This window comes from Durio zibethinus, chromosome 12, assembly GCF_047325235.1.
Source record: "Durio zibethinus cultivar Kanyao isolate XHJ-2024 chromosome 12, ASM4732523v1, whole genome shotgun sequence".
NCBI classification, from domain to species: domain Eukaryota; kingdom Viridiplantae; phylum Streptophyta; class Magnoliopsida; order Malvales; family Malvaceae; genus Durio; species Durio zibethinus.
The window spans coordinates 16,886,930-16,907,741 of NC_143173.1; the positions used below are offsets into that span (position 1 = coordinate 16,886,930).

The 20,812-nt window shown below is 27.3% G+C and overlaps 1 protein-coding gene across 4 annotated transcripts; it reads left to right on the forward strand.

The window, feature by feature from the left end:
* Window positions 1-11,003: 11,003 nt before the first annotated feature.
* On the forward strand, window positions 11,004-15,983 carry LOC111296594 (uncharacterized). 4 transcript variants are annotated; one of them, XM_022890981.2, is made up of 8 exons: window positions 11,004-11,270; window positions 11,413-12,807; window positions 12,959-13,077; window positions 13,654-14,256; window positions 14,322-14,628; window positions 15,107-15,272; window positions 15,399-15,501; window positions 15,648-15,983. In XM_022890981.2, exons 2-8 carry the CDS (start codon window positions 11,644-11,646, stop codon window positions 15,763-15,765), a joined length of 2,580 nt encoding a protein of 859 aa, XP_022746716.1. In that variant the 5' UTR covers window positions 11,004-11,270; window positions 11,413-11,643; the 3' UTR covers window positions 15,766-15,983. The 4 variants fall into 4 exon arrangements, with proteins under 4 accessions (XP_022746716.1, XP_022746715.1, XP_022746717.1 ...); XM_022890980.2 differs by having other exon boundaries at window positions 11,008-11,270; window positions 15,104-15,272; XM_022890982.2 differs by having other exon boundaries at window positions 11,012-11,270; window positions 15,104-15,263.
* Window positions 15,984-20,812: the final 4,829 nt, after the last annotated feature.

Below are 20,812 nucleotides of genomic sequence, written 5' to 3' on the forward strand. Positions count from 1 at the left end.
CAATCACTGCACAATGCTTCATATTATTCAGCTATTATTTAGCTCACGCTAATTTTAAATAGACACGATAATATAATATAAAAATATATAAAATTAATATAATTTAAAATTTTAATAAAAATAAAATAATGTATTTTGAGTTTGATCGTATAAAGCTCGTTAGTAAAGATTAAAATTATTGTCAATATTTATGTGATTTATTAATAAATTATTGAACTCTTGGTTTTAATTAACAAAATTTGATCTGATTATTTTAAGTAAAAAAAGTTTAAAATTATTAATTATAGTAGTGATTTGAGATTGAAAAACTCGGTCTATTTTGTTGCATGGATAACATAAATGGAGATCGAGTCATAAAACTCTGGCAAAAGAAAAAGTCATAACCCAAATTTGACTTACCAAGATTATAGTAATTAAACAAGCTAGTACGCTAAGATTCAAGTTTGCCCGTGGCTTTACTTCGGATGCTATAATTTTTTTAAAAAAATTTTGTTTCGATAATTACCAATTTCATTTTAGCAAGAGAAATATTGGATCAAATCTCTAAAATCCCAACCACAAAAGAGTATGAATCAGAAAAATATTTTTAAACACGAAGACCCTTTTGAGATTTGGTTGAAAATATATTTTTGACTTCCATTAACTTGAAAAATCCTCTCTTACCCTCCTGAAATTTTTTAAAAAATTTGCTTTTTTTTTCTCTTGATGACATTAATTACTAAAGGAAGCTCATGACAGTGATCATTACCATTGATCCATTGAAGCATAAGCAAGGTTACTGAAACAATAAACTATAGTTTCATGAGAGTTAAGAGGATGCTTTGAGTTTTAAGCATTGATTATTATCCTTTATTGCGAATATTATTAGGGAAATCGATCCTGTAATTATCTTTACTTTCAATTTTAAAGGAAAAAAAATTATCATTTATTATTTAAAAAAAGGAAAAAAGAAAAAATAAATAAAGAAAAATAAGAGATAAATGGAACCATTTAGACTTCCACTAGAGTGATGAAGCAAGTGATTAAGCTCCATTAAGTAGGGCCAGAGATATCTTAGCAAATCCACGAAATGTTCTACTTTTAATCAGTAAAATGCCAAAAAAAAAAAAAAAAACAAATAGAGCAAGACAAATAGAGGCCTCCTAATGATCAAAAAGAAATAATTCCAAATCCTTTTATAAGTCTTTCAGTTCATATTAGTGAACAGTGATGGTGGGTAAGGCACAGTTTTGGGCAAATCCAGGACTTTCCAGCACAGTCTTGATTCTTTGAAAGCTTACTTTTCCAAGGAAAACTGTTTATGGACTTGAAAAAACCAAGAAGAAAATGCCATTGTCACAGGGAGGGGCCAGTCTTTTTCGTATATGGTGACCAGTGAGGCAATATTTAATAATGAAGTACGAGAATTTTCTTATTTCAATTTATTCTTTAATTGAATAAGATACAAAAATTATGTAAAATTTTTTAGAAATTTATAAACTTTTTTTAAAAACACAAAATATCATAAAAATTTTCTAAAAATCATAAAAATTAAAAACTATGAAAAATTTTATAAAAATTCTAAAAATATTAAAAACAATAAAATTAAATATTTTTTTAAATAAAAATGTTAAAATTTGAAAAATACAAAACTTTCAAAAAATAATATTAAAATATTAAAATATCAAATAAATAAATTTAATATTTTAAAAAATTATAAAATTATAAGAAAAACTCAAAATATTGAATTTTTATGCTGGAAGGATTAAATTTTAAACTTCATAAGAATATAAAACCTAATTTTTAAATTACATGTAAGTACAGAGATCATTTGTATAATTTAATAATAAGTTTTTTTTGTTTAAGTTATCACATCAATAAAGTTATCATTCACTTCATCAAATCAATGTTATGTTAGCATTTTTAATAACAAAATATTAATAGAGTTAGTAATTAGATTAAAATTATTAAATCAAAATAATATAAAGACTTTGTATAATATGGAGACCTTTAGTACAATTTGACCCTTATTTTTTGTTTTTTAAATTAATGAAGAAATTTAAAGAAAAAAATAGAAACAAAAAAGCCTTATCCACTGCCAGCTAAAATTTCCATTATAAGTAGGGAGGGCAAAATCACTCGAACCCGTCGGGTTTCGACCCGACCTGACCCTTTAGGGTCGGTTTTTTTTTTTGAAAATCGGGTATCGGATCGGGTAGGGTCGGGTAAAGTAAAAAAAATTTCGGGTTCGGGTCAGGGTTCGGGTCGGGGTCGGGTTTTAAGCAAACCCGACCTGATATATATAAAAAAATTATTTTTTAATTTTATATTTAATTATATATATTTTTATATATATTTAATTTTATATTTTTATTTAAAATAATATTTTATTAATTTCGGGTCGGATTTGATTTTATATAATATCGGGTCGGATCGGGTTCGGGTATTGTATACTTAAAATCGGGTCGGGTTCGGGGCGAGCAAAAACCCACCTCACCCCGACCCGTTGCCATCCCTAATCATAAGCCCAAATGTGGCATGAGAGGGTTTGGTCTTGGGACTTGGGCCATTGATTTAGTTCTTGTCGGACCTTTAAAAGAGAAAAGAAATAATTCTGTTCAAAATGTAGCCAAAACACTAAGTGCTAACCCTAAATCAAATTATGTATATAAATTCAACTAGCAAATAAACAAAACCGAAGAGCAATGAAATGCAAAAAAACAGAAAAAGAAGCACTTTTTTTCCTTTCCCTATATTTGCTAAAAGAAATGGCATATTCCTTCCACCAGTACCAGACAGTGGAAACTCCCAAGTGATATATGTTGCTTTGGACCCAATCATACAGTTTTTCTTCCATTTTCAATACTCTAAAAAAATTAAAGGTGATTTTGTCTCAATGATAAGTAGGATTTTTTGAATCTATGAGATCTTAGGTTCAATTATTAAGTCCAACTTTATGTTAAATTTTATCAAGTGATGTGCCAGTTTATTGATTTATTGATTTGATTTGTTTTCTGAGTGTCTTTTATATATATTGAAAGGTTGTTTAATTTTTTTTGATAATATGATCAAAGTTATTTTTAGGTTTTTTTATGCATAATTTCATTCTCAGACGATCTTAAGGGTGTAATTCCTATATCAGTTTGGTGCATTCAAGATTTTACTTTTAGATTATTTTTTACAAAGATCAAATCTTGGTTAACAAAAAAATATTGTTCAATTATGATTGTGATGCAATCTCATAAAAAAAATTAAAAACTCTATCAATAACTTAGGATTCTGATCTTGTTTTCAACACCTTTGAAACCCTAAAAACAAGTAAATAACCATCAAAGAGATAATGTGATCTCTTTCCAAAAAACAGCCATCAATTCTGACCCATATTATTGTCCAAGGTAGACCAACCCCAATGTAACTCCAAAGGGTGCAATTCCTTGTAGGTGAAATGATTTTCTGGCGTCTTGGGGATGGAGTTTTGCTAAAACCCTAGAGAATGATGGGAGAGAAGAAGAGGGAGACAAGTTGCATGGAGATGAAACTTATTTGAGTGACACTTAACCTAACATTGCTCGACTGTTTCTTTATCTCAATGCCTTTGTCTGGTTTCTAGTGGACATATACAAATAATTGTCCTTCAATTAGGGTTCAAAACACTTATTATTCCTACTGTAAGGTTAATATAATAAATGTATTGACACATACAATTTTAATATGGAACGGAAATTTTTCTTTTTTTACTTTTAGTACTATTTATAGTCAATTTACATAATATCATTACTAGTGATTTGTTGAAAATTTTAGAAAAAAGATAATTATATATATAGATATATATGTTATGTCATTTGGATTGAGTTCAAATTCGATATTGTACTAAGAGTTAATATTGAATTTTCCCACTGTGTTTCAATTTTTTTTTTTAAAAGATTTTGGATTGTACTGCAATTTTATTAAAGTTTGTCACTATACTTTCAATTTTATTAAATAATTTCTATATATACTATTAGATTATAATTTAGCGACAAATTTTACCTTAATTTCAAGTTGAGATGAGAGGAGCTGGACTTATGAGATGGGTGAGGATTATCATTCAATTATGTAGCAAAAGGCATACTGGTTTTCACTTAAAAAAAGATTTATATATTTTTAATTAATTTTGATAAAAATTAGTATTGAGAAATAAAAAGTAATTTTCAAAATACGTATAAATACAAACAAAATTAAAATTCCTTCCCAAAAGCCCTCTATGTCCATTTTTATAGAATGTGGATATTGATGATAATAATGTATGAGTGCTTTGCTTATTATTAATTTTCAAGTCTTACAAATATGAATAAAATTGCTATATATTGATTATTAGTATGCCCCATGTAATAATCAAAATACAGAATTTTCTATTTTAAATTTCCATTTTAATTTTTGATAACAATGGAAAGAAATTTTGCTTCACAAAATAAAATTTTAAATTACCAAAACATAACATGTAAACTTTAAACATTTTTATGTTATGTATAGAAGATAATATATATTTATTAACAAATCATTGTCCTATTGAAAAATTTGTATTTATATGTGTTGAAAAGAAAAGAAAAAACAGATAGAGACAAAGAGAGGAAGGGACGCAGCATGTCGCCATTTCTATTTAGTCAACTTTATTGATACAATGGATCACTCTTTTGCAAAATGCCAATTTGTGAGAGGACAATGCATATCACAAATAATTTCCAGCTAACTTTGGCAATGCTGTAGAAAAAAATGCTCCATGATTTGTTTTGGTTTTGTTTCTTTGGTCAAATTTATTGATGAAATATCTAACTTTTGTAAAAATATCGGATAAATTACATTTTTTTACCTATAAGAGATTAGTTTAATTGATAGAATTATTTTCTTTGACATAAATGATTTAAGTTCAGTCAGTGACTTCTTTTTAGATTTATCTTGAATGCATGATTTACAAATATCATTTTTTAAATTATCGGATATAACATATTTTATCTTAACCTGAAGATTAAACAATTTATCTACTTTTGAATTTTTTATTTTCAACAAAAAAAAATTAAGTTGCATATGGTTTGGTTATAAAAATAATTTATTAAGTTAACTTTAGGGTTAAGTGCCACTTAAGCAACACATGTTTGATAATGTGTACATAATTGTTTGGTTAAATTTTTTTTTATTTTTTTTATATGGAGGATATTTTCAAATTATTTTGGGTATTTATGGAATTTTTTGTATATTTTAAGGATATTATTGATATTTTAAAATAGTTTTTTTGGAGTATTAAAAATCATTAGAATTTATTTTTATTGTAATATGATTTATTAATCAAATATATATTTATTTTTTAAAATAGAAAATGCATTTTTTAAAAATTAAGATTAAATTAAATTTTTCAAAAAAAAAAAAAGCAATTATATTCACATTATCAAAAAGTGTTTGTGTGTGACATGGGTTTTCTAGGTGGCATTTAACCCAAAAGTTGATGAAAAAATTATCGAAAGGATCATTTTTTTTTATTTGTATTTGAGATTATTAAAATTTAAATTTTAATAATTAAAATTAAAAATTCAATATTTTATCAACAAATTATGCTACCAATAAATTACTTTTGAAAATTTAAAAAACAAAATGATATGTGATCCAAAATTTAAAAACAATGAATGTAATTTACGATAGCAAAAGGTGATCTCATTAATAATGATTAAGCAAACATAAGTTGAATAGGACAGCTTTTGATTCTAATATAGAGTTAAACAAGGCAAGTTTAAACCCTTCAATCAATGGGTCCACTATAAAAATAATTTTGCTTTGACATCAATGTTATGAGCATGCTCAAGAACTTAAGTACCTATCCATTTTTAAACCCCTTAATTAATAATTTACATAGAAAAAGATAAGCCAATGAGTTCTTTAATTAATTGATTAATTAATTTTTAATTTGCAATCAAATTATTATAATTTTTCATACTTTCTTGACTTTGAGAGAAAGCAAAGCTCTAAGGAGAATCTTGTTCTCCAATCACTTAAATTAGTTTCATCATAGCTTTTTTAGATTTCTTTTTCCACTTCAGCTCCAAACACAAAAGAAAAAGTTAAATTTAATAATTGTTGTATATTTATTTCATATTAAGTATATATAAAATTCGAAAATTATCATATTACAATTATATTAATACGTTAAATATAAAATACGTTTTTAATGTTTACTAAATTTATATATGATTTTAGTTAAAATTTTAAATTATATCAAATTCATATATTTTTTTATATCATATTTAAAGGTAAATTATTAATCAAATTTAAATTATAAATAATATTTTTAATATTTTTTGTACATATTATTAATCTTTATATCGAACTCTATCAATTTATCAATTTGAGTTTTTTATTAAAATTTTTATTTACTCATTTTTAATAAAAAATTTTACAAATTTTACTTCTGAAATTTTATGTAAATTTTGTTCTGAATCACCCAATTTTTAATTATCTTATCCTAAAATATTGCATCATCAAATCTTGGAATTCCTATTGGGAATATTATTTCATCCAATCAATAGTTTTTTTCCCTGCTGATATATTCTGATATCATAGAAATTTTTGTCAGATTTTGATGCATAAAAAATTTATTGTATATTCTATCAACCAATTCAAACAGTAGCTAGACCATTGCTATCTAAATTTTTTAGGTTCAACAACAAAAACAAAAGGCATATTCTGCAAGGGAAAAAAAAAATCAATGGTGCGCTAACCATCATTTTCAAAAAAAAAAAAAAAAAATTCAAAGGGAAGAAAATATTAAACATCAGCATCATTGAAAAAGGCAGTCCAACATAGAAGAATGAAGCACAAACTCAAATCCGCACCCACCAATGGCCGAAGAGTAAGACGATGCCCTGATTTCCCTCCCGCTAATTTCTAGACCATTACGAAATTAATGGTCCTTCTCTCTCGTTCACCTACTTATAAACCTTAAATTTAAAAGTTTTTTTTTCTTGTTTCTTTTTTTTTTTTATTTTTACAAATAATATTGCAGTCTAAAAATTAAAAAAAATTGTAAATGTTAAATTTTAAATTTTAAATGAAATAGATGTCATATCTTAAAAGCAAATTAATTAATTAATTAATTAATTAAATTATAAATTTGTTAATTTCTCTAACTTCGTTAGTTAGTCCGTACGTCGTCAAAATTGTTATTTTGTTCACTTGGAAATTGAAAGTTGAAAATTATGACTTAATTTAAAAGTGGTTATTACTATAGGGTTTTTGAAATTAAAATGTTCTATTACTCACTTTCTTCCAAGATTTAGAAGAATGAAATTCGAAATAAAACCCTTTAATTTAAAATTTTGTGCATGTACTCGAGATATGATGTATACTCAAATCTTTCTATTTCATTTTCTTTTTTTTTTTCTAGGATATGATTTTTTTTTTTGGCCAAAATACGTTGGGTTCTCAAATTTCATCTTTTGAAAAGTTAGGACTTAGAACTTCAATCTTCAAATTGGAGAACAATTATTTGTTCAATCTTCATTCATCTGATCTTTTTGAGATTATACCAAAAAAATAATATATATAACTCTTAATTTGCTGATAACTAATTGTGTGCCAAAAAGTTGTGTTCATGAAGAATTTCTACTTGGCATCAATGGAAGTCTTCCAATTTCAATCTTTTTTTTCATTATATTCCATTAAAGCTTGCATATTGCTATTTCAATTATAAAATTAACAAACAATATTATTAGATTATGTTTGATACACAAGATTATTATATAATAAGATAATATAATATTATAAATAAGATTAAAATAAATAATATCATTCTATCTTATATTTTATGTGTATAAAGATTAAGATGGAGTAATTTATTTATTGATCAAAACTGTCTTTTCTCAAAATTTATATAATTTAAATTATTAATATAATTTTTAAAGGCACAAAAAGACATGTAAATTTAATCCTATGAATTAGAAATGATCTTCTTCATTTTAGGATGATAGAATCATCTTATATTAGAGGATGATAATCATTCTTGTAATTTTATTCCTTTCATTTAGATACAAACCAAATATAATATAAAATAATTATTATATTATTCTATCCATTATCCTATTCACCAAACATGCCCTTAATTGCTTGAATAAGTTGTGTTTTTTTAGATATATATTCATAACATTATTTAACTATTTGCCTGGATAGAGATTATATCTTAAGCAATTAACTTTACAATTTTGTAAAACCTTGACAGCCTAGAAAGATACTTGCTGTTTGGACAGCAACAGATCTTCTTCCTTAAAACTATTTTTTTTAAATAGTATGTATTTTATAGTATAATTAAGGAGAATAAAGGGCATTGACTGGGACTTTTCAATAGAAATGTTCTTTGAACAATAGACCAATCATCACAACAACATATAGATTTTGTTAGATTTTTCCCTTAATGTTCTTTCGTACTCTACTTTCCTAATAAATGACTATTATAATAAACTAAAATTTTTTCGAACTCTTTGCTATAAGTTTACATGAAAGAATTGATTGCCTTGCAATTCACAAAGTCAAAATTTTGCAATATTTTAAGGTGAAGTAGCCTTTGATTTATTTTATTAGAGGAATATTTCATGGTTATAATTATTTTGCGATTATATTTTACTATAGTTATAGCTATTATATAAAATTAATATATATTATTTCTCTTGTATACAACTCATTAATGAGGTGAATCTGATGATAATACCTCATTAATGAATAGATTATTTTAATTTGTATACATTAATTTTAAAAGTTAATATTTACTCATTAATGAGTTGTTATCATCTTATTCATTAACGGTATATAACATTTATACACTAACAATATATTAAATATAAACTCATATAATATTTTTAGATTTTACAATAAAAAATATATTTCTCTTATCTCATAAATATTTCATAAATCTCACGCTAGTTATTTTAAGATGCGAATCTGAAATTTTTAAATGAAATCTTACATTATATGTTTTTTGGGAAATTAAAAGTTGTACCAATAACAACCTTTTAGGTTTTTTTTTTTTTTTATGTTTGAGATTATTATAAATTGAATTTGAATCATTAAAATTAAAAATCTAGTATTTTATTAATAATAATTATTGATAATAATTAAATGAAAAAAATTAATAAAAGAGAATAATAAGGGGAACAATGAGAGCTACCTCCTCTTTAACAAATAACAAATGTCAAAGAGGTCTAGATGACAAAATTTGTACATGACATATATCATGATGATAAAGATTGATCAAGGAAATATCAATATGTTTTAAAATTTTTATTTATAACCTTAAAATGTTCAAACATGTTTTTTTTTTTTTGGCTAAATAAACATGTTTATAACCTATGGAAATCTTATAATATTCTCATTGTGGAGATAGAGTTTAATAATTATATTACAAGCTATTGACTTCTAAGTTTTAATAATCAAAATATTTTTTAAATGTGTTTGATAAAAATATTAGAACTAATTAGGTGCAAAACAATACTTTCAAGTAACTTCAGTCATTTTATTGAATTAACTGAAAATTTTTTTCATGCAACTTGTTTTCTCTTTAGTGAGGCTTGATGATTAATTTTCATTTTTTTTTCTTTCTTTGAAAAAAGTTTGTATTATCTTTGATTGTTGTTTTTGCTGCTTGATTTTTATTTACAAAAATAAATAAATAAATAAATAAAAAGCTTGTTAATTTGGAAACAAAATCAAACAATATTATTGAATATTACAAATAAAAAATATATTTTCTTTAGATAATAAATGTGTATTAATTTTACTTTTATACAGATTAATCATGTCACATTTGAGGTTACATTTTAATTATTTTTATCAATTTTAAAATAATTATGATTTTGTTTTTTTACTTCACACTTTGCTTTATAACAATTTTTCAAAAAACAAATAACAAAGGAAATAATAAAAAAGACCCAAGAAGAAAAAAAAAAAAACCATATTTGGTTCCTAATGGTTAATGATGCTTTAGTTGTCTAATGCTCAAAGTTTGGAAATTGCTTGGTTCAATCATCAATATAATCTTGATTTTGGAGTTTTCAAAAACTATTTCATTATTATTGTTGATCATATATCATTTGACAAAAAACACTGCTTTTAGTAACAAAATAATAATAATAATAATAATAAAGCATTTAAATAATAAAAGTTCAGAAAATTTGCAATTAAAAGTTCTAATAACAAGGCATTTTATGGTGCATAAAAATATAAATATAAAACATTTGCAATGGTAAAATTAATTGATTTTGAACCCATAATTTAATTCAATTAATTTATAATGATATTCAAAAAATTTGTAATTCAAATCTCAATCATATTTTTTTTCATCCCAAATTATATTTTTTAATAAAAATTTAATTAATTTTTATTACATTTGATTTTATTTGAAAGATAGGAAAGAAAAAGTAATTATGACGTAAAAAATTTATTGGTTCTTTTGTTTTGCTAAATTCAAATTTATGGGTATAATTTAAAATTTTAAAAATTTTGATTATATATAAGATATACTTTCTCTGTTTTAATTTTTTTGTCTATATATATATATATTTGAAATGTCTTAAAATTATATATTTTTTGAATATCTAAAATTTTTATTTCTTTTATATTTTAAAATTATTTTTAAAATTTTTTACTTTTTAATATTAAAAATCATGAAATTTTAACTTTATAAAATTTTTTAAAAGTTTGTAAAATTCAATATCACTTAAATAATTTTGGTACGAAACAAGTATATTTTTAAATTTCTATCGTACATGGGACTTGTGACGGGCTAGTTTGCTCAGCAACTCTTTCATAAATCAAGTTTTTTTGAAAAAAAAAAATTACAATTATTACTATGGAAAAGATTGATAATATAAAAAAATGCAGAGTGGGGGTGTTATCATGCAAACAGAAGAAGGGTGACCAAGTACTTCCAAAATTTTATGACGTGGCGTAAAGTGATTGGTCTCCTAAAAGTTAAACAAAATTAATAAAATAAACAAATAAAAACAACAAAACAAACGAAAATAAAAAATAATTTTCTCTCTCTCTTTCATGTAATTATAAAATTCTCCATCGTTCTCTTCTTTGATCTCTCTCCTATTCTTTCACCATTTCTTTTCTTTTTTATTTTTTTTCTCTGAACAAACAGAATTTCTGTTACAGTTTCCTATTTTCATTTTGAAGAAAAAAAAAATCCCACATTTTAATACACGATAAAGAGCAATAGAAAGTTTGGGTTTTTGTTTTTCTTCTCAGATTGTTATTGTAAAAATTCACAGGTACGTCTATTTCACCTGAAATTTTCATTCACTTTCAACAAATTTCAATCAAATTCCCTTTTTTTTTTTTTTTCATCTCGTTTGATCCAATTTCTTTTGAATTTCTTTGTATAAAGTTTTTGCCTTTTGGAATTGTTGTCAGGTGAAGAAATGAATTGTAGCTCTGTTCGTTTCCAATTTGAGGGCATAGGGCATCGTTTTTTGGTGTAAATTTCTTCTTTTTTTTTTTGGGATAAATTTTGAAAGTTAAATTAGGGTTTGGTTTGTAATTTTTGGTATATTTATTACGAAGTTGTGATCTTGGGTACATTAGAAGGCAAATGAAGAAAATGAGTTATTTGCATTAGGAAAAAAAAATTAGGTGTAGAAAAAAATGACAGATTTTCAAGCTTTACAGCAAAAACCAGAATCCCCAAATGATGCCAGAGCTGAATTTGAAATGGGTTTGGAAGAATTAATGAGAGGGCATTTAGATGATTGTATGTCATTTGCACCATGTAGTTCTGATAGAAATCGTGATGATGAGGATGATGAGGGTGATCAACTTGTTAGGAGGAGGAGAAGGTCTGATCTTGAAGGTGATGACTTAGCTGAGTCATCTGCTGCTAGAAGGCGGCATTCTAGGATTTTGAGTAGGTGGGCTGCTAGGCAGGCTCAGGAAATGATAACGACAATGGAGAGGAGGAATAGGGAGTCTGAGTTGATGGCTTTAGCCGGTTTACATACTGTTTCAATGCTCGACTCTTCTTTCTTGAGAGAGTCACAGTCACCTACTTCTAGGCGACAAGGGGGGAATGTTGAGAGGCCCAGTACTCGGGCTTCTGCGATTTTGCAAATGTGGAGGGAGTTGGAGGATGAACATTTATTGAATAGGGCACGGGAGAGGGTTAGGGAAAGGTTGAGGCAGCAAAGGACTGCTGATGGTAATACGACAATGTCTAGTACGACTTTGTCTGAGAGTCGTGGGAGTGAGAATCATGGGAGTGTTGGGGATGTGAGTGAGAGTGAGAATGAGTATGGAACTTGGTTACATGATCAGAGTGTGTCACAGAACGATCGTAGGGATGATAATGGGTCTAGTAGGGAGCAGTCTCCTGATCTTGGCGAAGTCGAGAGGGAGAGGGTGAGACAGATTGTTCGGGGATGGATGGAGAGTGGAATTAGTGATCATTCATCCAATGTTACCCAAAGGGCTGGAAGTCCTAGAGCTGAGTGGCTTGGTGAAACAGAGCGTGAGAGAGTTAGAATTGTCCGGGAGTGGGTGCAAATGACAAGTCAGCAACGAGGAGTTCGTGGGGGTGGGGAGGAAGATCAGGCAGCTACAATTGGTGTGCAAGTTGATCAAGTTCGTGAAGGCTCAGGTGCTGACCATGATGAAGGCCAACCAGATCATATTCGGAGGGACTTGCTAAGGTTGCGTGGAAGACAAGCTGTAATTGACTTACTTGTGAGGATTGAAAGAGAAAGACAAAGGGAACTTCAGGGTTTGTTGGAGCACCGTGCTGTATCTGATTTTGCTCATCGTAACCGCATTCAGGTCAGTTGGCTATCATGAAGTTTGTTAAGTTTGTGCATCTCTAAGATTGTCTTGCTCAATGGAATTCCTTCTGTAGTCCTCTTTTTTTTTTTTTTTTTTTTTTTTTTGCATATGCGGCCATGCTTAACTAGCAATGCCTTTAACCTTGCAGTCACTACTCAGAGGTAGATTCTTACGAAATGAAAGACCTGTCGAGCAGGAGAGACCACCTTCAATGGCAGCAAGTGAATTAAGTCAATTAAGACAACGGCACACTGTATCTGGTTTGAGGTAGGAACGTTTTTCATTCACTTACATTAAAAATTTACTGAAGAATTTGTTACTGTTTTTCAAAATTTTTTGGTGATGATTTTTAGAAGGTTGATGTTTGAAAACAACGATGTTATGAGCTGAGGAATTTTGACATATGATGTATAGAAGAAGATGCATTGCTATAATACTTGGGATTTTGTGTTCAGGATTGACAATCTTGTTACTTTTTGTTGATGTATAATGCAGTTATACCCCTTGTAGGGATAAGGTTTTGTTTGTTCTACTATGCGGTTATGCATGGGTTTTTAACCTTCTGCTGTTCCTCTAAAATTGGAACAACTTATTTTGATTTTTGATTTCCATTTTTGTTTTTGTTTGAGAAACATAAATGTAGATCTTGCCTGTAAACAATGAAAGCTATGTAGTAGGTATGGGTTATATATATATATATATATATATGAGACATGGATCACAAGTGCAGAGTCCATCTACCTGTGTCTAGATTATGACTTGAACAATACTGTGCAATGCCTTTTTCAGCTCATTCAAGTTGTGCACTGATTTCCATAAAAACCTATTGTTTTTCTCATTCAGGGAAGGGTTCCGCAACAGATTAGAAACAATTGTCCGTGTTCAAGCAAGCAGCAATTCTGAAACCACAACTAGCAATGTCATCAATGATTCTAGAAATGAACTCACCCAAACAAACACGTCACTAGATGTCCAGGGTGAAAACAATGAACATACACAACCTAGGAGTTTGGAAAGTGACATTGGACAGTTGCCTAATCAAACTGGAGATATGGTTAGCAACATGGCTGTTGAGAGCATAAGTTGGCAAGAAAATGCTAACCAAGGTGGGAATGAGAGAGGACAATGGCAACAGCCAACATATGCTCAGTTCAATGAATGGAGGGAGGGCAACGCAGAAGAAATGGATACAAATTGGCAAGAAAGTTCAGTTATTGAGTATCACCAAGAAATTCCTGGAAATGTAAATGGAGAAGAAAGTCAGCCACCAGAAGCCCAGAGAGTTTGGCGGGAGGATGGCTCTCTGGAAGCTATTGATAATTGGTCAGAAGGGCCTTCTGATCCTCCAAGAGCACGCCGTGCAATCCCAGTTAGAAGGTTCAGTAGATTTCATCCACCTGAAGATGATAATGTGTACAGTATGGAACTTAGAGAACTTCTGAGCAGGTAGTTGATCATACTCTTATTAAAGTAAAATATGACTTCTTTGATGGATGTAATTTAATTTGTAGGAGGAGTGTCTCTAATCTTCTTCGAAGTGGTTTCCGGGAAAGTCTAGACCAATTAATACAGTCTTACGTGGACAGACAAGGTCGTTCTCCCATTGATTGGGATCTGCACAGAAACTTGCCGACTCCAGCCTCACCAGAGCGTTATCAAGAGCAGCAGAGGGAGGAAACAAATGATGATCAGAATGATGCTATTAACAGGCCTTCACTGGTGCTACCTTCTCCTCCAGTGCCACCACCACAGCCGCTGTGGCATCAGGATTTACATCACACCAGTTGGTCTAGGCACAGCATGCATAGATCAGAAATTGTGAGCCATCTTTCTTAGTCTTGCAGGCGCATATTACCATATAACTATTGAATCATATCGTTTCCATTCTTTTCTTTATAAAGTGTTGGTGTTAAATTTAAGTTTTATCTTGGAATTATTTTTAACATATAGAGGTGAGCCCTAGGAATTTTGACCGTGAGTTTCATACTGAAGGTAAAATCATTTGTGGAAATGGTCCCATTTGGAAAGACATTTGTTGGATAAGTAATTGAATTATGTATCAGGGATTTTATTTTCCTCCCTATAGTGATAACGATCAATTTTATATAAAACTCTTCGGGTGACTGCTGTGTTTAACTTCTTTTGTTTCATTATAGTTTTTCAGTCATGGCTAGTTGAATAGATGCTGAATGTTCTCCGGAAATAAGCCCAGATATCATATTTTGAGTCCCTGTACTGTGCTTTTTTGTTACTCTGCATCTTTTAAGTTATTTATGAGGCTGCTTAATTTTAGCAGGAATGGGAGATGTTTAATGATCTAAGAGCTGATATGGCAAGACTCCAGCAGGGCATGAGCCACATGCAGAGGATGTTGGAAGCCTGCATGGATATGCAGTTAGAGTTACAGCGATCTGTCAGGCAGGAAGTCTCTGCTGCTTTGAATCGCTCAGCAGGTGAAAAAGGTTCTTAAATCCTCCCAACTATTTTTTTTCTTTCCTGCAAAGCATTATTTTGGATTTATTTTTCTTTATCAGTGCCTTAAGGTAGTGTCAATTGTTTCTGTTTCTAATTTTTCACTCGCATTCCAGGTTTGAATGCAGAAACATCCGAGGATGGTTCTAAATGGGGTCATGTGAGGAAAGGGACATGCTGTGTTTGTTGTGATAGCCATATCGATTCACTTTTGTACAGGTTTACCTTAACTTTTCTAAATCTTTCCATGGTCAATATCATCTGCTAGTACTGGTGTACGCACATAACGGAAAGCATGATTTGATACTCCTTCGATGCTGATTATATATCACAATCGTATTTTCACATTAAAAAATTGGTTGCAGATGCGGACACATGTGCACTTGTTCAAAGTGCGCAAACGAGTTGGTTCGTGGCGGAGGAAAATGCCCTTTGTGTCGGGCGCCTATCGTGGAGGTAATCCGTGCATATTCAATACTGTAGACAGATGAAAGAACAGAATAAGAATTGAATAGAATGACTGGTAAGGTCTATAAAAGAGCCAATGTCAGTTAATGGCTCCAACCTGTAGAGTGTTCAGTTGTTGCCGGTGTTTTTCTGATTAGTTGTGGAACACTAAGCAGTGTATAATTGGAATAACAATTGGCATCATTGATTCATCGTTCATGCGTAAATAAAATGTGGTCCATAAATTATTTTTTCCTCGTCTCCTTTTCTTGATAATTAAAACGGTGACATAATACCAAAATGATACAAAAAAAAATTTAAAAATTTTATTAAAAATCTAATTAGTTTAGCAAAAATTAAAAAAAAAAAATTTAAAAATAGATATATAGCCAAACAAAGAAGAAAATTGGGTTTATCTTATTTTGGTTGTACGATTGTTTCTTATTTAAAATGGGCCTTTGAACTGACTGCAAAAAGTAGAACACTAAAACTTGAAATGAAAAATGTATCTCACTGGGTTTGGCTTACTAATTTTATAATTACTCTTTTCTCACGCTTACTTTTATTTTCATGCAAATCAATCACATTTAATGGTTTTTATTTTTTTTTTCCTTTATTTCATGTTAATATTTCATTATTTTTAAAAAAGCTTTTTCGCATTAGCCAATTGAATTTTAGCTGTATTACAATTAAAATTTCAAAATTTTATTTAACCAAAATCAATGCCTTCTTTTAATTTTCATACCAAGTCAAACTAAAACAAAATAAGGGGATGAAGAGAGTAGTCATCAATATCACATTTCATATCAAGTCAAATTCAGAAAAAAATAATGGTCCAAAAAGAGTAGTCATCGATATCACATTTACACTTGTACAGCAAAATATAATGGGAATATTTTATTTATAACTATTTTTATTATAATTTTATAATTATTGAATCAGAATCGAAAATTATGTACGTACTCATCACTTTTAAAAATAAATTTTATATAAAATTTATATAGATTTCATATAATTTCGAATTATAATTAGTTAAAATAGTATGATTATAGTTGATATGCTCCTAATAAATAAATACTTCGCTACTAAATTTGATTTTTCAAGCAACAAAAACATTTTTCGGGAGTTGGAAGGTACCAGTTCTAATTTCTAAAACTAGTTTTATGTGAACCTGAATGCTGCTAATGCTCATTCTCTTCACATGATATTTTTCTACTTTTAAGAAGGCTCAAATACTAATATCGAAATCATTTTTTTAGAAAAGATAATTATAATTCAAATATAAGTTCTATTCAAAATATCACCATTAATTTTTATCAATTTCTCCTAGCTCTCATGACTCCTTTTAAAATATATGATCTAGATTATAATTAGTGAGATTTGCTTCCAAATATTATTATTTATTCTGGATATGTGGACATTGAGATATTGGAGAAAACTTAAAGGCATATTAAGCACAAATGTTAGTATTGGTAATGATAATTTATTTTTATCATACTTTGTATCAGATGTCTGGTTAAATGAGGAGTTTTTACATAGAAATAATTACAGTAGTACCCAATGGTGGATCATAATATATTTGTTTTCCAAGTTAGTTCAAGTTGATCCTTCTTTCTATTCACTGTTTGCTTAACAAGAAAATATGAGGAAAAGAAAGTGAAAACAAAGTTTTTTTTTTTTTATAATTTTTTTAATTGAAGTTTGACAAATTGTGGTTTTAATAAGATTATACAGAGAACCCATTTTTGGTTTATCATTTCATTAATTGGTTTTGATATGGTATGAAACTTTTGGAATTAATTTGCCTTCAAAGTTACTCTTTCACTGTCTCTGCATTCTTGTTCATCTAAATTGTATCTACAACCTGGATTTTTTTTTTTTTTTATAATCATGTTCATCTAAATTGCATCTACAATGTGTATTTTTTTTCTAACAGAGCTCTAACTGGTTAATTACCTGGCTGCTTGCAGGTGTGCTTCATTAGAAGCCCTCTCTACATATCTATGGCATCGTGACATTGACTAGGACAAAAGAAAAACAAGAGGACTACGAGGATTTTATAACATTCCAATTTAACTCCAATAAAAGGATCAAATGAGCATTAGTTCATATGGAATGCATGTTGTGCATGTTGAACAGATTTTTTATGCAAGTTTGAGGAAATTTAGATGTGTAATTTTTTTAATCGAATTAATTAGTATATGAGTGTTAAAAATTTTGAATTAAAAAAAGCACATATAAAATATAAGATATGTTAGCTTATTTTTCCTACCAATCAAATCCAAGAAATCCAAGATATAAGGTAATAAACTTGTGTGGGTGTTGCCAAGAATATTGTTTTATTTATTGAAAAATAACAATTTTATAGAAATTATATATATTATTATATTATAACATATATAGACACTTAATAAGGTTTGTGATGTAGTTATGTGAACACTTTATTTAATTGACATATAGGATAAAATTTTTTTAAGAGTATAGCTTTTTTAAATTACAAATCGGATAATCTTGAATTTATTCAAATATTCAAATTATTCAAATTATAATTGAAAATCAAATTAATTTAATTATATTTTTTTAAAATTAAAATTTTAAAATATAAATTTTATCCAAATAATTTTTTTACCAAATAACCTTATTTTATAAATTATTTAATTACGAAAATATTTCACCATGTTTTAAAATTATAAAGATTAAATTTATCCAATTCTTTCCAAAACTCATTATATTCTTTTATCTTAATCTGCATCAAATAAAATTATCTTTTCATAATTTAAGTAAAATATTAAAAATCTAAATAATATTTTCATATTAAATCTCTAAATAATAAGACATATATCAATCTCAAGTGTAATTATCAATTTTATATTTGAAAAATAGGTAAAAAATTTGATTTGATTTTTATCACTTATTACAATTACCCACTCTATTCTAAATATCATCAAAAGAGTTATTTGACAAATTAAATACTATAAATATAAAGTGGCATATCATTTTTGTTTTTTGGTTTATAATTTTTTGAAATTCTATTGTTATTGCAATTTATTTTTTCAATTTGTATCTTTCTTTTTCCAAGATAAATTCTATTACTATTGCAAGTTTATTCTTATGAAAATTAATATTTTTTTAGTTTATTTTTTTTCACACATCTCGTAACATTTTTCATATTTTGTATAGTAATTTAAACAAAATTACAAAAGTGAAAGTATACCTATACTTTTTTTTATTATTTAATTCATCATTCAATAATATGTGTTTTTGTTCTTTTAAGAAAGACATATAATTTATTTTTTATTTAAAATAATTTTAGGTGTATAAATATTATTGCAAAACAAGATGATGGAAAGTGAAGATATTTTCTTTTTTTTTTAAATATATTTTTTATGACAAGTTAATCAGATATAAAATTTTATATATGTTATAAATTTTGAAATTTTGAATATAATTTAAAAAAAATACTAATTTATATTTATTTACGCATGGAATAAATAAAATTATTCCTTGCATCGCTGAATCACAATCTAATTATTATATATAATTACTAATAATTTGATACTCCCTTTTTATTTTTTCTTTGTCCATTCTTAACATGGATGTTTCAAAACTATGTTTTTTTTTCTTTATTCGAACACAAAAAATTTTTATTTTTTAAAATTTAGTATTTTAGTTTTGAATATTTAGTATTTTTTTTCCTTACAATATCAAAAGAATAATATGCATATATAGTGATTAAAGTACTAATTAGGTGAATCATAGCTTTACCTTTGTGAAAAGAAAGTTTCTGATTTCAAATATATATTTATTTCTTTGAAATTAAATATTAAAAAAAATTCCCTCTTCACAACTTCAAACAGTAATGAAAATTTTCATTACTTTTATCCAAAAATCATTAATATACTTTCAACTAAATCTAAACAGAAATTTTAATGATTGTAAATTAAGTAAGAACATAATTAAAAATTAATTAAAAAGAAAAATTATTTTAAAAAATATTAATCATTAATTAATTGAAAGTGCATTACTCACAGTGAAAACTTTTATTATTTTTTAAGTAATAGAGAGGATTTTTTTCCTGGAAAAAAGAAACTGTCTACCCAACTATTATATATAGCAAATTAATCACACTGACATTTATATATTCGTAACGTTTTTTAATTTATTAAATATTACATATTTACAAATATGAAAATAAATGATAAAATCTTAAAAATAATATAGTTTTGTTGTTTATGCCTATAAATTAAAGAGGTCCCTTAGTAAATTTTCGAAAGCAAGTGTTAGTATCTCTGTGCATAATTCAACAGCAAGTGTTGAGTTTCTCTGTGCAAAACAAATTTCTTTTGTTATTTTTGTGATTTGAAGTATTAGAGTTGGATGTTCTTCCAATGTAAAATGTTCACTTCCTCGTATATATTTTATTTGTTGGTTTTTATACTTTTAAAAAACCTATTAATTAATTATATTTCTAATATTTCTTTTTCTTTTTTTTTTTCCATTAAATGCTACAAAGATGGACTTGCTTATTATTCGCACTCCCAAAAAAAAAAAAAAAGCAAAATTTTTGAACAATTTTACAAAAAAAAAGATGATCGAATCAGTGATTTACCAAATATAGAAGAGGGGAGTTGGTGGGGGTGGAGTACAGGCTGAGGAGCTCGTTACTAGAATCACTAATTTCAGGTGGATGAAGGAGATGTTGAAAAATGAAAAGAAGTCATGGAAATTAAGTGATCAATGGCTTCCTTTTCATCCTAGTTGACATTTGTAATTTTAGTGTTTTTATTTGTATGTGTGAAAGTTAGATATGGCTCTAGGTTAGGTTAGAAAAACCTAGCTATCTCTTTCTCCTCCCATTAAACCTATACTCCCTCGACGAGGTTCAAATTCAATCCAATTCAAACTTTGAACAATTGGGGAGTCCTCTTATAAAAATATTTGTAATTTTACTAATAAATAGAGTTGTAACTAAAGAATTTATACATAGATTTTGAGATAAATTTATTTTATTACATTTTTTTCAAAAAAAAAATAAATGTGAAGATACATGCATTTACATATATTATTGAATCAAATACTCAAT

Excerpts from the sequence above, each read along its gene's own strand:
- LOC111296594 (XM_022890980.2), top strand. The coding sequence starts at position 11,644 with ATGACAGATTTTCAAGCTTTACAGCAAAAACCAGAATCCCCAAATGAT. Across the intron at positions 12,808-12,958 it reads CTCATCGTAACCGCATTCAG|TCACTACTCAGAGGTAGATT; the intron begins GTCAGTTGGCTA and ends TTAACCTTGCAG. Across the intron at positions 15,502-15,647 it reads ATCGATTCACTTTTGTACAG|ATGCGGACACATGTGCACTT; the intron begins GTTTACCTTAAC and ends AATTGGTTGCAG.